The sequence below is a fragment of the Erinaceus europaeus genome, chromosome 2 (assembly GCF_950295315.1).
Source record: "Erinaceus europaeus chromosome 2, mEriEur2.1, whole genome shotgun sequence".
NCBI classification, from domain to species: domain Eukaryota; kingdom Metazoa; phylum Chordata; class Mammalia; order Eulipotyphla; family Erinaceidae; genus Erinaceus; species Erinaceus europaeus.
Window position 1 is genome coordinate 118,771,144 of NC_080163.1, and position 13,420 is coordinate 118,784,563.

The following is a 13,420-nucleotide window of genomic DNA, read 5'->3' on the forward strand; positions in this document are numbered from 1 at the left end:
TTCAGTAAGTTCCCTTGAGGGGCATACTTAACTCAGCACCCCTTCATGTCCATGATCCCTGGACAGGAGGGCTGCTTGGGGCTAGATGGCTGTTGGAGCAGCAGTCTCTGGGCCCAGCTTATTCCCATAGCCTTTGGCTCTGTCTCAAAGAGGGAGCCACCTCTGGATGTAGATGGGCGGAGCCTAACGGACTGTGTGCTCTGGAGTAGATTCTCAGAGCAACACTCCCTCTCAGAACTTCTAGCAAGAGGAAGCCCCCCCCCCCCCCCCGAGAGAGGAAGGCCATTCTCTATGGTCAGAGGACACTCAGGAACACCCTCACTGCCCCTGTGACCCTCACACAGTTATAGAGTTATCACATCCTCCCACCACACCTGAGCATCATCATCTGCATGGGGGGGGGGCCCCTGTCACAGCATCCTGGTTCCTACCTCCATGAAAGCGAGGTACATTTTCCCCAGCATAAAAGCTCAAAAGAGAAAACACAAGTAGAACCTGGACTGGAGTTGGTGTATTGCACCAAAGACTCTGGGGTGGGGAGGTGGGAGGGTGGGGGAGTACAGGTCCTGGAAAAGGATGACAGAGGACCTAGTGGGGGTTGTATTGTTATAGGGATATCTGAGAAATGTTAAGCATGTATAAACTATTGTATTTACTGTTGACTGTAAAACATTAATCCCCCAATAAAGAAATTAAAAAAAAAAAAAAAGAAACAGACCCCTATTGAAGAAGAGACAAATTCTTGGAGGGATATGGTCTTCCCTCTTGGGAGTCAGCTAGAACCTACCCCATGACCCTGCCAGCCTGGGCTTCCCCTCCACTGCCCAAGTGAAGTCATAGCCTGACACTCTTGTCAGCTGGCCCGGAACAGTTCCCCCTCCTCCACTGTCTCAGAAGGTGGGGGAGGGAGGCAGGCAGGCAGATTTCCCTTTAAGGCTGGCCAGGCAGAGCACTCGCCCTCCACCCTGCGGAAAGCACTGGGGAAGCGCTGGGATACCAACCCTTCCTGTAGATCTCTGTGTTGGCTTCAGCCTCACTTGGGGCCTGGGGCAGCGTCCTCAGCCAGCAGTACTCATCCTCCAGCAGCAGGGTGGGCACTGAGCTCTGTGGGGCAGGAAAGGGGTCAGTGGGCCACACCCTCAGGCAGTTAGCAGGAAGGGTGGGTTGGGGATCCCTGCAGGGTGCATGGAGGGAAGCCTGATGGTGGGGGTGCTGGGACCTGAGCCAGTTGTCCTCATGTACCGGGTTGGAGACAAAGACACTGCAGTGAGCTGGCCCCATCTTAGAACTGAAACCGAGAGAGGTTCGGCAACTTGTCCAGGTCACAGAGCTCAAGAGTGGCAGAGTCAAATCCACACCTTGTGCTGTCTCCCTGGCTTCCTGGGCAAGGAAATAATTGCATAGCCCATGGGTAAACACACTCCATTCCCACCCCATGGCCCTACAAGGTTGAGATGGGTCCAATGGAGACTTCCTTACCAACACAGGCCTATACAGAACCCCTCATCCACCTACAGGTGAGGAAGCTGAGGCACAGGGTATAAAGGACAACTGAAGGCAGTATGGCCTCCTCAGCTAAGCTCAGGAGATGGCTCACTTGGTAGAGCACACACTTTACCAAGCTTAGGGACTAAGCACCACATTGTGTCCCTGGGCACCACACTGGAGCACCATGCAAAAAGGGAAGCTTCACAAGCAGCAGAACAGTGTTATGGTGATCTCTCTCTGCCTATCACTGCTATTTATAAAAACAAACAACAACAACAACAAAAAACTGGTGGAAGAGGGGGCCAGGCGGTGGCACACCAGGTTAGGCGCACATAGTATGAAGTGCAAGGATCTGTGTAAGGATCCTGGTTTAAGCCCCCGGCTCCCCAGGTGTTTTTCTCTCCCCCTCTCTATCTTCCCCTCCTCTTTCAATTGAGAGAGAGAAAAAGAGAGAGAGAGAGAGAGAGAGAGAGAGAGAGAGAGGGAGAAAGAGAGGCTCCCACCCCAAGCCAGCCTGCAGAGGGAGAGGCCTTATGGTGCACCAGCCACCTCTGATCAGAGGGATGGAAAAGCAGAATCCTGGCCCTGCTTGGTCTCGGGAGTGTAGGATGACTGCTCTCCTGCCCATTAGGAGGTCCTAATCTCAGAGTAGAACCCTGTTTCTGAGTTTACTCCTCTTCCCGGAGGTTCCCAGGTTCAGCCATGGGTGCTCTATATAATAGTATTTGTCTAAATGAGAGTATGAAGTATATGCCATCAGAAAGTTGCACTGGACGGACATTGATGCCCTGCTTGTGGGGGACCCAGGTGTGGGTCACATACTCTATGACTTAGTTTCCCCTAGGGTGTTCCCCCTGGAAAGCCTCACATGACTCACATGACACATGGCATGTGACTGGTATAAGGCAGACATGAACCCTGACTCCCTGCTGTGTTTTACTGAGGTCTCAGGCATGAGAAGTAGGGGGGCATGCCTTGGAGCCAGGAGGCTGGCATCCCTTGGGCACCAAGCCAGAATTACTGGACTTTGACTGAGCCTATCCATCAGTGAGTCTGCTTCAGGCACAGACACCCAGCTGCCAAGCAGCGTGGAGGTTGGGGGTCCCTGCTAAGGAGACAGATGGGGACAGGTTGGGGTCAGAGCAGCAGTGGCAGGACTGGTCTGGGGGTGGGTGACTTGAGACTGGCTTCTGAGTCCCCGATGCACCACCTGGGCCAGCTGTTGGCAGCCAGGCGACAGCCAGGCCCTCCCGAGTTTCTAATGAATATTAATGAGTGGAGGAGGGCGAAAAAATTAATCTCCCTGATCCTCAGATGGGCGCTGCAGTAACGATATGAAATCTAATTATTCGTCCCAATATTTCTAAACCCTCAAACTGAGACTGACAGCCTCCCAGCCGGTTTAATGCTTATCACTGTCCGCGTGGCGTGTTCGCAGCATGATAAAAACACGGCATGCAGCTTTGCTGACGCTGCAGAACCCCAGAATCTTCTGTTCTGAGCACAGAGATGCTGATGCCATGTTCCCGCTAGCTCTGCCTTGTGGGGACTGGACTAGCTCCATCCCTGATGTGTCCTAAGCACCTGCTTGCTGGCTCCTGGGGGAAAAGGGGAAGGGGACCAAGCTACCAAGGCTTAGACCCACTTAGCCGGTCACCCCGTGCACCTCAATCCTTAATACTCAGGAGGGGCTGCCTGCCTTTTAGTAAGCAAGGGTGGAGTATATAGGACCTCCTGGGTTTAGCCTCTTGGGGTGTGGGGACTGCTACTTCTCCAGACTTCCAGGCCAGCAAGGTACCAGGCAGCTGCATTCCGATACCTGCCAGCTGTAGCCCCCCACATGAACCCTTCAACCTAGGGGCTGAAAATCTGGGGTTGGGAGGACCTGGTTTTGGTTTTCTCACTTGAGGGGATGGCCCAGCAAAGGGTTAGCAGTTATTTATTTTTCCTTTTTCCCTCCCTGGTTCCAAGCAACCTAGAACAGAAGCCCTTGTTTCTGCTAGTTGGAGATGTCTGGTTGTGGCTCACCCCCTTTCTGGTTCTGCCAGAGTGTCAAGACATCCATGTCCCCGCTCCACCCCCCCCCCCCAACTTGCTTCATGGGTTCCCTCTGCCCTGGACAGGCTGTGTGCAAGGTCATGAGGAGTCCCCACCCACTCTGCCTGCAGCTCCTTGGGGTCAGCCCTGGGCTGCTGCTGAGCAGTTACTTGAAGCTCTGGGTGGAGCTGAGAATACCCCTTGTTTCCCCCAACAAAGAGGTCAGTGTCTGGATCCTGCTGTGATAACCATCAGAAACCCTATCTCCACCACATCCACTGTGACAGCTTATTGGAGGCCTCCCCAACCTCCTAGGGCAGCTACTAGAGCAAGATGGGGGACAGAGCTCAGAACAGGCAGGTGGGGGGGGGGGCGGGGAAGGGGCAGGTAGGCTCCAAGCAGAGACCCCCATGTATTGCCCTTCTTTAGCCCATCCTGAGAGACTCCTACATCTCACCCACCCTAGAACACCCTGGTTGCCCCAGATGCCATCAAGAACCCATTTGACAGGTTAGATTACTGAGACCTAGAGAGGCCCCGACACACAAGGCCATGGGCAATGGCTGCACGTACAGGACTAGATCCCAGGTCTGGATGGTCTCTGCCCATCTCTGCAGCATTCTCTCCCTCCCACTCATCCCCTCCCCCCTCTCAGTCCATAGCTAAGCAACCCCATGCCAGATCAGAGGGTATAGTAAATAGGATATGTAGTTCTTGGCCTCCTGGTATAGGCACTAGAGTGGAGAGGGGACCAAAAAAAAAAAAAAGAGTAAAAGACTACAAGGATGCTAGGGAGGCCTGGTGGTGGTTAAGAGTTTTGTGGACATCAGGAGGAAGGGTTTGTGCCCCCAGAAAGTCCTTGGGCATAAGGAAAGCCACAGCTGGGGGTATGGGGTCATATGTAGCCAGGGCTGAGGAGAGGCCTCTACTAGCTCTCAACTGGGTTTTTCTGGAGTGGTGGTGATGGTGGCATACAGAGTCCTTGAGACCAATGGGGCCCTTCTCCTGGATCCCCCAAAAGGTCAGTTCACTGTAGCCTCCTAGCCTTGGTCAGACTCACAGCCCCTAGACTATAGGCAGGGATTCAAGAAGACCAGTTGTGATCTCCTGTCTGGGGCTGGGAGGCCATTCACCTGTCAGGGTACCCTAGCTGAATTCTCACATGACATCCTGGGGGGCGGTCAACCTGTGCTGTGCCCTGGCTTTGTGTTAAATGCTGCTTTCCCCCACCCCATGATCTCTGGAGCCTGTGAATATGGCCTCTTGGGAGAAAGGCTCTTTGCAGATGTGACTGAATGAAGGATAACTCAGGAGGATTTCAGAACAAAACTACTAAGGGATTAAATTCAGACAAGTGTCTTTGGAAGAGATGAGGGAGAGAGAAGACTGGGGTGATGTGTCTTCAAGCCAGGGGGCTCCCAAGACACTGGCAGTCCCCTCTGCCCATCTGGAGGGAACCCAGGACCAACCTCTCCCAGAAACCTCAGCCTGGAGAGAATATGGCTCTTCAGAGGCCATCTTGCTCAGGGGACTCCAATACTTAATTACAGTAGAACAGGAAAGCCTTCTCTGAGCCTAAGTTTCCCCATCTGTACAAGGAGGCTTGCACAGATGAACAGCTGAGCTTACAGGGAACAGCTTCCTCCTGGCTGGCTGTGGGGTAGCAGGGTCTCACCATAAGCCTGCTGAAAACCAACTAGTCACACGTCTGGACCAAGTGACACCCAGGGGCAAGGAGAGACAGATACATGCCCAGGGCCTTTTCCAGACAGCCATGAAGCCCATAGGATTGCTGGCCCACCCAGGCCATAGCCCACAGCAGTGGGTGGGGTGGGAACTTCCCCCACCCCCAGGAGATTGCTTGGAGAGGCTTGCAGTCCCAGTGCTGGGAAGGAGGTACTCCTTGTACCCCTCGCCCCTGGCTTAGGAATGGCTTGCCGTACCCACCCAGGCAGTGTTCCTGTGACCATCCTTGGGGGGTTCCTGGGAGGGTCCTTCTTGCTCCTGCCTATAGGCTCCTCTGCTCCTATCTGGGGGGGGGGGTACATGGTGGGAGAGGCCACAGAGTGTTCTTCTTCCACCTTCCACTTGGGCAAGGGCTTCTCCCACTGCCATGATAGGACACTTTTTAGTTCCCAGTGGCACCGTGGTAGCCTCCTGACAAAAGTGGATGAGCAAGGAAAGAGGGACTGGACAAATGGGCAGATCCAGTATAGGTCAGGCTGGGGTTTCTTTGTTTATTCATTTACCCATCTATCCCACCCAACTAGCCATCCACCCACCCACGTAGCCAATCCACCATCCTTCATTCCATCCATCTGCCCATCTACTCACTTGTCCACTGTATCTGACTAAAATTGGGAAGTTGGCTGTTCTCCAAGTCCTGGGGCTCAGTAGCAGGAGCCACAGATGGGTCAGGAAGGGACCTGCCTCAGGTCCCACAAAGAGCTGGTATTGGAATTCACTGGATCCCCCGTCAGGCTCTGGGCCTTCCTGGGGTTGGCTACACTGCCTTCTCTTGCCTACAAGTCACTGGCCCTATGAGACCAGTGGGGAAGGGTCCCCACAGCCTTTGGGTATCCTTTTCCCACCTCCCTTTCCAAACAAGTGATGATAAACTGCCAGGCAGCTGATAGGACCATTTGGAACAGGAGGCATGGGGGAGAGAACTGGGACCCATCAGCAGAACTCGATAAGGGGCCCACTGAAATGCTAGCAAAAATATTTAGACAATAAATGAAGTATCGGAAAGGCATGCATATCTTTCTGAAATCAATCATCTTGTACGGTGTGTCTGGACACTCGGCGCCAAGGCGAGATAGCGCCTGCTGGGGAGATAAGGGTTAATCAAGGATTTAATTCTGCGAAGATAAAGCCCCGGGAAGCAGGCAGGCTCCTTCCTCCCTGGACTCTACTGCTCCAGCCTCAAAGCTGTATTCTCAGACAGTACATCCCCCCCCACCCCGAAGAGAGCTTCCCACTTCCCACTTGTAGCCGCATCTTCCCAGGTTGACCTGTGCCCCAGGACCCCTAGGATCAAACCCCTCAGGATCTTCTAGCTCTTGGGTCCAACCCTGTCCTAAAGGGTCTGCAGGAGCCTTTGGGACTCCACTTTCCCCTCTGCTCATTGATCCTGGGTAGTCAGTTAACTTCTCAGAGTCTCAGTTTACTCATCTGTACAATGGAGGCTATGGTGCCTACCTTACAAGGGGAGGAAACTAGGGCCAACATGTCTACCTTGGAAGGGATCTTAGTGGGGAGCAAGACAGGTGCAGGCCCAGCTCAGAGCAGGCTGAGATTTCTTGTCTTCTGCCCACTGTGGTGACCTGTTACTGGCTATGGGGCTTTATTTACTTATTTTGCTTTAACTTGGCACTGGGGTAGGGATGGGAATGAACCCAGGGCCTTGCACATGCATGCTACCACCACTGAGCACCCTCTCCAAGCCATTTTTTTCACTCCTTATAGAGAGAAGAGAGATAACCATAGCACCAGTCCACCACCCATGGAGCTTCCCAATGCCACCCATCAATTGCCAGGGTTTGAATCCAAGACCTTTTGCATGATATGGTGTGCATTCTAGCAAGTGAACCATCTCCTAGGTCCCTATGGGACACATTTATTTATTTATTTATTTATTTAATTGCCACCAGGGTTATCGCTGGGGCTTGGTGCTGGCACTATGAATCCACCACTCTTGGAAGCCATTTTCTCCTTTTTTTCTTTCTAATTTTTATTAGATAGGAGAGAGGGAAATTGAGACACCTGAAGACCTGTTTCACTGCTAGTGAAGCAGACCCCCTGCAGGTGGGGGGCGGGGGCTTGTACTTGGATCCTTGCGTGTGGTAATGTGTGTTTAACCAGGTGTGCCACTGCCTACCCCCTTATTTATTTATTTATTTTTAGTTAATTTTTTATTTGTTATTGGATAGAGACAGAGAGAAATTGAGAGAGAAGGGAGAGATAGAGAGGAAAAGAGACAGAGAGATACCTGCAGATCTGCTTCACTGCCTGTGAAGCAACTACCCTGCAGGTGGGAAGCCGGGGGCTTGAACTGGGATCCTAACCGGTCCTTGCGCTTTTGCGCCACGTGCGCTTAACCCGCTGCGCCACCACCTGACTCCCCCCCCTTCTTATTTATTACATATGAAAGAATTCACACCAAAGGAGAGTAAGACAAGCTGGAGTCCTACTCCGACACATGTTTCAGGGATTGAACTGGGAACCTCAAGTGTGATGCTCTACCTGTTGAGTCATTTCCCCAGCCACCTTGGGGGAACTTCTTGACACTGAGAGTCAGGGATCTCCAGCCCCACTACCCTCCACTTCTCCTCCCTCCTCCCCAGCCAACTGCTGTTTGCATCCCATTGGAACTCCCTGCTCCACTCCTCCTACCCTCCTCTGCTAGTGTCTGCCTACTCATTTCCAGCCATGCACCAGCATCCCTTCTGCGGGGAGGTTGGAGGGTCTGTAGGCCCTGGCTTTGGAAACCCTCCAGGGCTTCCTTATATCCTCCATGAAGGCTCCAAGGGCAGAGGAAATGAATGCTTAGAGAGCCAGGGACACAGCAAACAGGAGACTCTGGGATCCAGGTTCAGGCTATTCTCTCATCACTCCTTGAGGAGCCTGGGCAGGGCCTTCTACCTCTCGTGGCCTGCTTGTTTGCTTTCATTCTCTTTTTTTCTTCTTTTTTTTTTAGATGGAAGGTAAAAGACAGAAAGAGAAAGGGGGAGGGAAGAGGAGAGATACCACAGTACTACTCTACCACTTGTGTACCTTTCCCTTTGCCTTGTGTTCATGCAGTAGCCAAAGGTTCCAACCCAACTCAGTACACGGGATAAAGTGTGAACTCAACCAAGCGAGTCATCTCCCAGCACCCCCGACCCTTCACACCACACTGACACCTCTTGTACAGAGTGGTCAGTATACCTGTGCTGGGGTCCAACCCAGTCCTAGTCAGGAAGTCAGGGTCCCTTACCGGTTCTGCCTGCCCAGGGGATGAAGCTCTGTTCTGGATGTTTCCACGAAAGGGGCCCCAGCACAGGCCCTCAGTGAGGCTTTGTCGTGTCCGCACGCACCTCTGCCCAGACTCCAGCACCAGCTCCAGCTCATCTGTGGGGAAAGAGATAGAGACATGAAACCCAGCTGCAGTGTGACCCTTGACTTTCAGGTATAGCCCATGCCCAGGGGCACCAGGACTTCAGGGCAGAGGAGGGAGGACCTAGAGGCCTGGGTTGGCAGCAGGGCTGTGGCAGCCTATGTCAAGGCCTTTTTCTGGACATCAATGGGATGCAGAGATGGAGATAATTCAGGAACCACACCATTATTTTGGGGACACATGTGTCCGTGGGAACATGCATGTTCCAGCAGCTAAGGTGGCTGTTTATCAGAGACATGTGTGTCCTGGGGGACAGATGTGCCTCACACAGCTCAGGTTGGCAGTGGCAAACCAGCCAGTGACCAAGACACTTGTGTGAAGGGGCTTACATGGGGACAGGTCCAAATCAGAGGATGACATAAAGCTTGCCCCATCTTTCACAGCTCTTCTGACCCACTGTCTTCTTGAACTCCAAGCTGTCAGAGAATACCTGAGGGCAGTTGTGGCTCCTGCATCTGTAAGATGGGACCCCATATTTTCTACTCCTGGTATTGCTGTGAGAACTGAATGAGAGATCAAGTTGATATGCTCAGCACAGGGTATGGCCAGGGAAACTAAGGCCTGGAGCCAGTGCTCTGTCCATGGCTCTCAGCAAAGCCAGAACTTGCACCTGGGAGGCTGAGCTGGCACTGTCTCTGTAGACAGAGATGGGCTGGTAGGAAACCCTGAAGGCAGTTGTCCAAACTTCCCTCCTAGTACCCCTTCACTCTCTGGAAACTTCTGGAACCTAACAGTCACCAAGGCCCATGCAACTGCTCTGTCTGAACCACCTGGCTCCCCTTTAGGGGAGCAGAGCTCACACTGTAAGCCCCCCAGTGCACATACAGGGTCACATTGCCAGGACAGTGCCTCTGCTGCCAGCCAAAAGAGTGGACTGGACGATAGCCAGGCTCCAGGGGTCAGCCTAGCCCCACCACTTGGTCTGCATGACCTTGGATCATGGACTGAATGGGGGCCCACGTCCACCTAGACCCCTGGACTATGTCTTCATGGGCAGATGTGATGGAGCTTGGATTTCAGGTGAAGGCTGTTCTTGGTCACCTAGTGTGTACCCTAGAGACAGGATACACAGTGTGATGACCAGGCAGGGACAGGAAGGACCTGCCCAGGAGCTTTAGAAGGAGTGTGGCCCAGCTAGCTCTGATTTGGGCCGTGTGGCTCAGGACTGGAGAACAGGTTCTCGGTGCTTTCAGGCTTCTGGGTATACAGTTTTTGGGGTGTCCAAGGCACACACCTAGTGCCTTTCTACCCTCCCACCTTAGCAGTCTATGGGATAGGCTTCTCCCCATAGGCTCCACTCCTTCCCAGGGTGGCCCCACCCCAGCTGCACACCCTCTGTGGGAAGGCGAGGCCACCTGGAGTCTCCGGTGCCACCCTGGCCCACAGAGGTCTCACGTGGCCTGGACTGGTCCCCGAGCAAGTGGTGCTGTGGCGGCCCCACTTCCTGGAGCCCCGATCTGGGCAGGCTGTGGCCTTAATGGGCCTGATTATCAGATAACTGCCGGCCTAATGGCAGAGATAAGGTGTAAATATGCCAGGAGGCCCAGCTGAAATGTTCTCACTGGGTCCTTGTCTTCCCCAGGGCAGATAAGGTGGCAGAGGACCAGGACTAGGCTAGGAGGCCGGCGCCCCTTTATCAGCCACAGAGAGGGGGCAGGGCAGTCTCTGTGGCTGGGTGGCTGCCCACATGGGCCCAGCTTCTGCCACTGACCCCAGCAGTACCCCCAGCCCTATGCCCTGGTCCATTATCAGGGATGAGACCATGACCTGGCTGGCAGTCATGGCTCCTGCTTAGACAGCCTCATGGTGTCCAGCCTTTCTTGGCACAGTTGAGAAAACTGAGGCCCAACAAGCCATCATACTGCTGCCAATGGGACACCTGGCTCCAGGAGGTGGCTTGGAGTCCCATATATCTGGGTCTCTGGTCCCTCACTCAGTTGGCCCTTAAGTGAGTATGAAGAAGACTGAGGAAGAAGAGGCTTATTTGTCTGTCTGCCTGCCTTCCAGACATCAGCTTTATTGGAGGCTGACATGGAGGCTACTATGGACGAAAGTCTGCACCTCACTTCCCCCACCGCCACGTAAGACATTCTAAAACAGTCTCACTCCACCCCAAGCCAGATAAGGGTTAGAAAGGTGGGGGAAGTTTCACTGAGGGCATCTAGGATCTGGTTCTGCAGCAAGCCCCACAAGACACGTTCTTGCGTGTATACGCAAGAGCGTATACATGCCTAGTGTATACATTTCCCTCCCAGGGACCAGCATTATCTGTGAGGGGACCATGTCCTAACTTGATGGGTGTGTGCCCCTCCCTGCCCTGGGACCCTGCTAGTAGAGATGTAATTGATCCCAGGGAGCTGGGCTCAGTCTCCCACAAGTAGCTGGGTCCCAACCAGACAGGGGCACCACATGGAAGAAGGGCTAGGTCACTAAAAGGCTGAAAGGAAGCCTGCCCATCTGTGGGTCTCAGGGCCCCTCCTGGGAGCCCTCCTGGGGATGGAGGAAAGACACAGAACATGCCTTTCCTTGTGAGCACCCACAGTCAATGGCCTGCTTCCCAACTGAACCCCCAGGCTGGTATGCCAGCCTCTAGATAAAAGTGTGGCTAGTGTTTCCCACCAGTGCTCCTGTTTGGGTATCTCATCCTGCCAGAGAAAGCCTGGCTCCTGATAAAGGCGAGGGCATAACCAACCCCTTGGGGTTTGCTGAAGGCTGGTGGAGGCCTAGGAAAAGCAGGGGGGAGGCAGGGGACCAGGCAGTGGTCACCACGACAACCTACCTCTCTGGTCCAGGGGGCCCATCTCTGAGGGCCTGTGCACAGGGAAAGGATATTCCCTGTGGGTGGAGCAGGGCCATGTGTCCTAGGGCAGTGTCAGTGATATCAGCAGCCATCATCTCCTGCCCTGCCCCACCCATGGCTGAAATGGTGGAGGAGTCAGGCAGGTGGGAAAGTCTAGTTAGCATTAGCAGAGCTCCCCCCCTCCCACACACACACCAGAAGTGAAATTATACTGGATACTGAGGGTGTAGGGTATGGGAAGCTGCTCCTGAAAGGCTGGGGGCTCGTACAAGGTAGAGAATGCATGAAAATGGGATAGTGGCCCAGGGAGTGATATGGTGACTAGATTATGGGACTTGTGAGCATATGATCCTGAGTTCAAACCCTGGCATCACATGTGCCAAAGTGATGCTCTAGTTCTCTCTCAATCTCATAATTGATTATTATTATTTTTTTTTAAGAAAGTGGGGATAAGGAGTTGGGCAGTAGCGCAGCGGGTTAAGTGCAGGTGGCGCAAAGCTCAAGGACTGGCTTGAGGATGCCAGTTTGAGGCCCCGGCTCCCCACCTGCAGGGGAGTCGCTTTACAGGAGGTGAAGCAGGTCTGTAGGTGTCTTTCTCTCTACCCCGCCCCCACCGTCTTCCCCTCTTCCCTCCATTTCTCTCTGTCCTATCCAACAATGATGACATCAATAATAATAACTACAACAATAAAACAACAAGGGCGACAAAAGGAAATAAGTAAATCTTTAAAAGAAGAAAAAGAGAAGGTGGGGATAAATGAGGGTGAACACTGCCAAGCAGAGGGGCTGGAGAGCTGGTAAGGGAGTGACAGGCATGAAGACACAGCTATTTTTAAATAGTGTCTAGAATAGCTGAGGTCCCAGATGGAGGCAACCTGGAAATTTCCCTGTGTCAAGCTGGAAACCTGGGGCTTGGGGTGGGGGAGAGGAACTAGACCCTGCATTCTGGACCATGATTCAGGGCTTGTTGCCTTAGAACCCTGAGTGTACACCTCTGCCCTTGGGCTCCCAGGATGAGTCAGTAAGGATAGGCTTCCAGGTGGAAGTGGCCTCCTCTCTGGCAACCTCCTGTGCCTTGTGTCTCCTGAACTGCCTAGGTAAGTGGTGCATTGCCACTAGCTCCAGTTAAACCCTGATTGTATCCTCCAGTGATCCTGCCCTAGCTGTCCCATCAGCTGGAGAGGGGCCAATGCCTAAGATCTCACATCCTAACATTAACTCCTGGTTCTTATTTTCCAGACTTTGGCCTGGCACAAATTATGGGGATGCCTTCTAGTCTCACTGAAATAACCCTCCAAGGAGACAGATGAGGATACTGTGGCAGAGCCAGACTCCTCCCCCTTGGCTTCTCTGGACTGCAGCAGGAAACAAGAGTCAAAAGGAAGGGAAGCAAGCAGCTGCTGGAGGAAAAAGGGTCTTCTTACTCTCCTGTCTCAAGACTGACTCTTCAGTTTCCCCATGTGCCAATGGTTGGTTCTCTTCTGGAGTGTGGGGGGTGGGGAGCAGCAGGCTCCATGCTGATTGAGGTAGGAGGATGTAGAGGAGACCCTGTCATGGGGGTTGAGGTCACCACTACAGTGTATGAGACAGTCCCTATGCATCTGTGAGGAACCAGAGGAGACTCGTCTTCCACATGGATACTGAAGTCGCAAAAACCTCCCTCCCTGGTGGTACTCCAGAGAGACAGACAAAGGCGGCGGGGCCATTGTGGTCAGGCAGACCTGGTTCAGAGAACTGGGGTGGGGGTTGGGGAGACTCTGTCCACCTCTCTTTCAGAGCTTCAGTTTACCAAGTGGTTAAAGAAAAGCATGTCAGCCAGGGGCCAGTGTTGGGGAACTCAGTATGGCACTGGACATACTGAGTTCAGGGCCACTAGGATGCCACTGGTCCTCAGACATGGTTAAGGACCCCTTCCTCAAGGCTGCCCTCGTGCCCAG

General features: G+C 53.4%; 1 protein-coding gene across 1 annotated transcript in view; it reads right to left on the bottom strand.

The window, feature by feature from the left end:
* Positions 1-575: 575 nt before the first annotated feature.
* The window catches only part of ZFPM1 (zinc finger protein, FOG family member 1), a 55,081-nt gene continuing 42,236 nt past the window's right edge, over positions 576-13,420 (bottom strand). Inside the window, exons 4-5 of the mRNA XM_060185028.1 lie at positions 8,504-8,637; positions 576-1,104 (exon numbers count right to left, since the gene is read on the bottom strand). Of these exons, the coding sequence (XP_060041011.1) occupies positions 931-1,104; positions 8,504-8,637 (308 nt within the window). The 3' untranslated portion in view covers positions 576-930. The remainder of the gene's footprint in view (positions 1,105-8,503; positions 8,638-13,420) is intronic.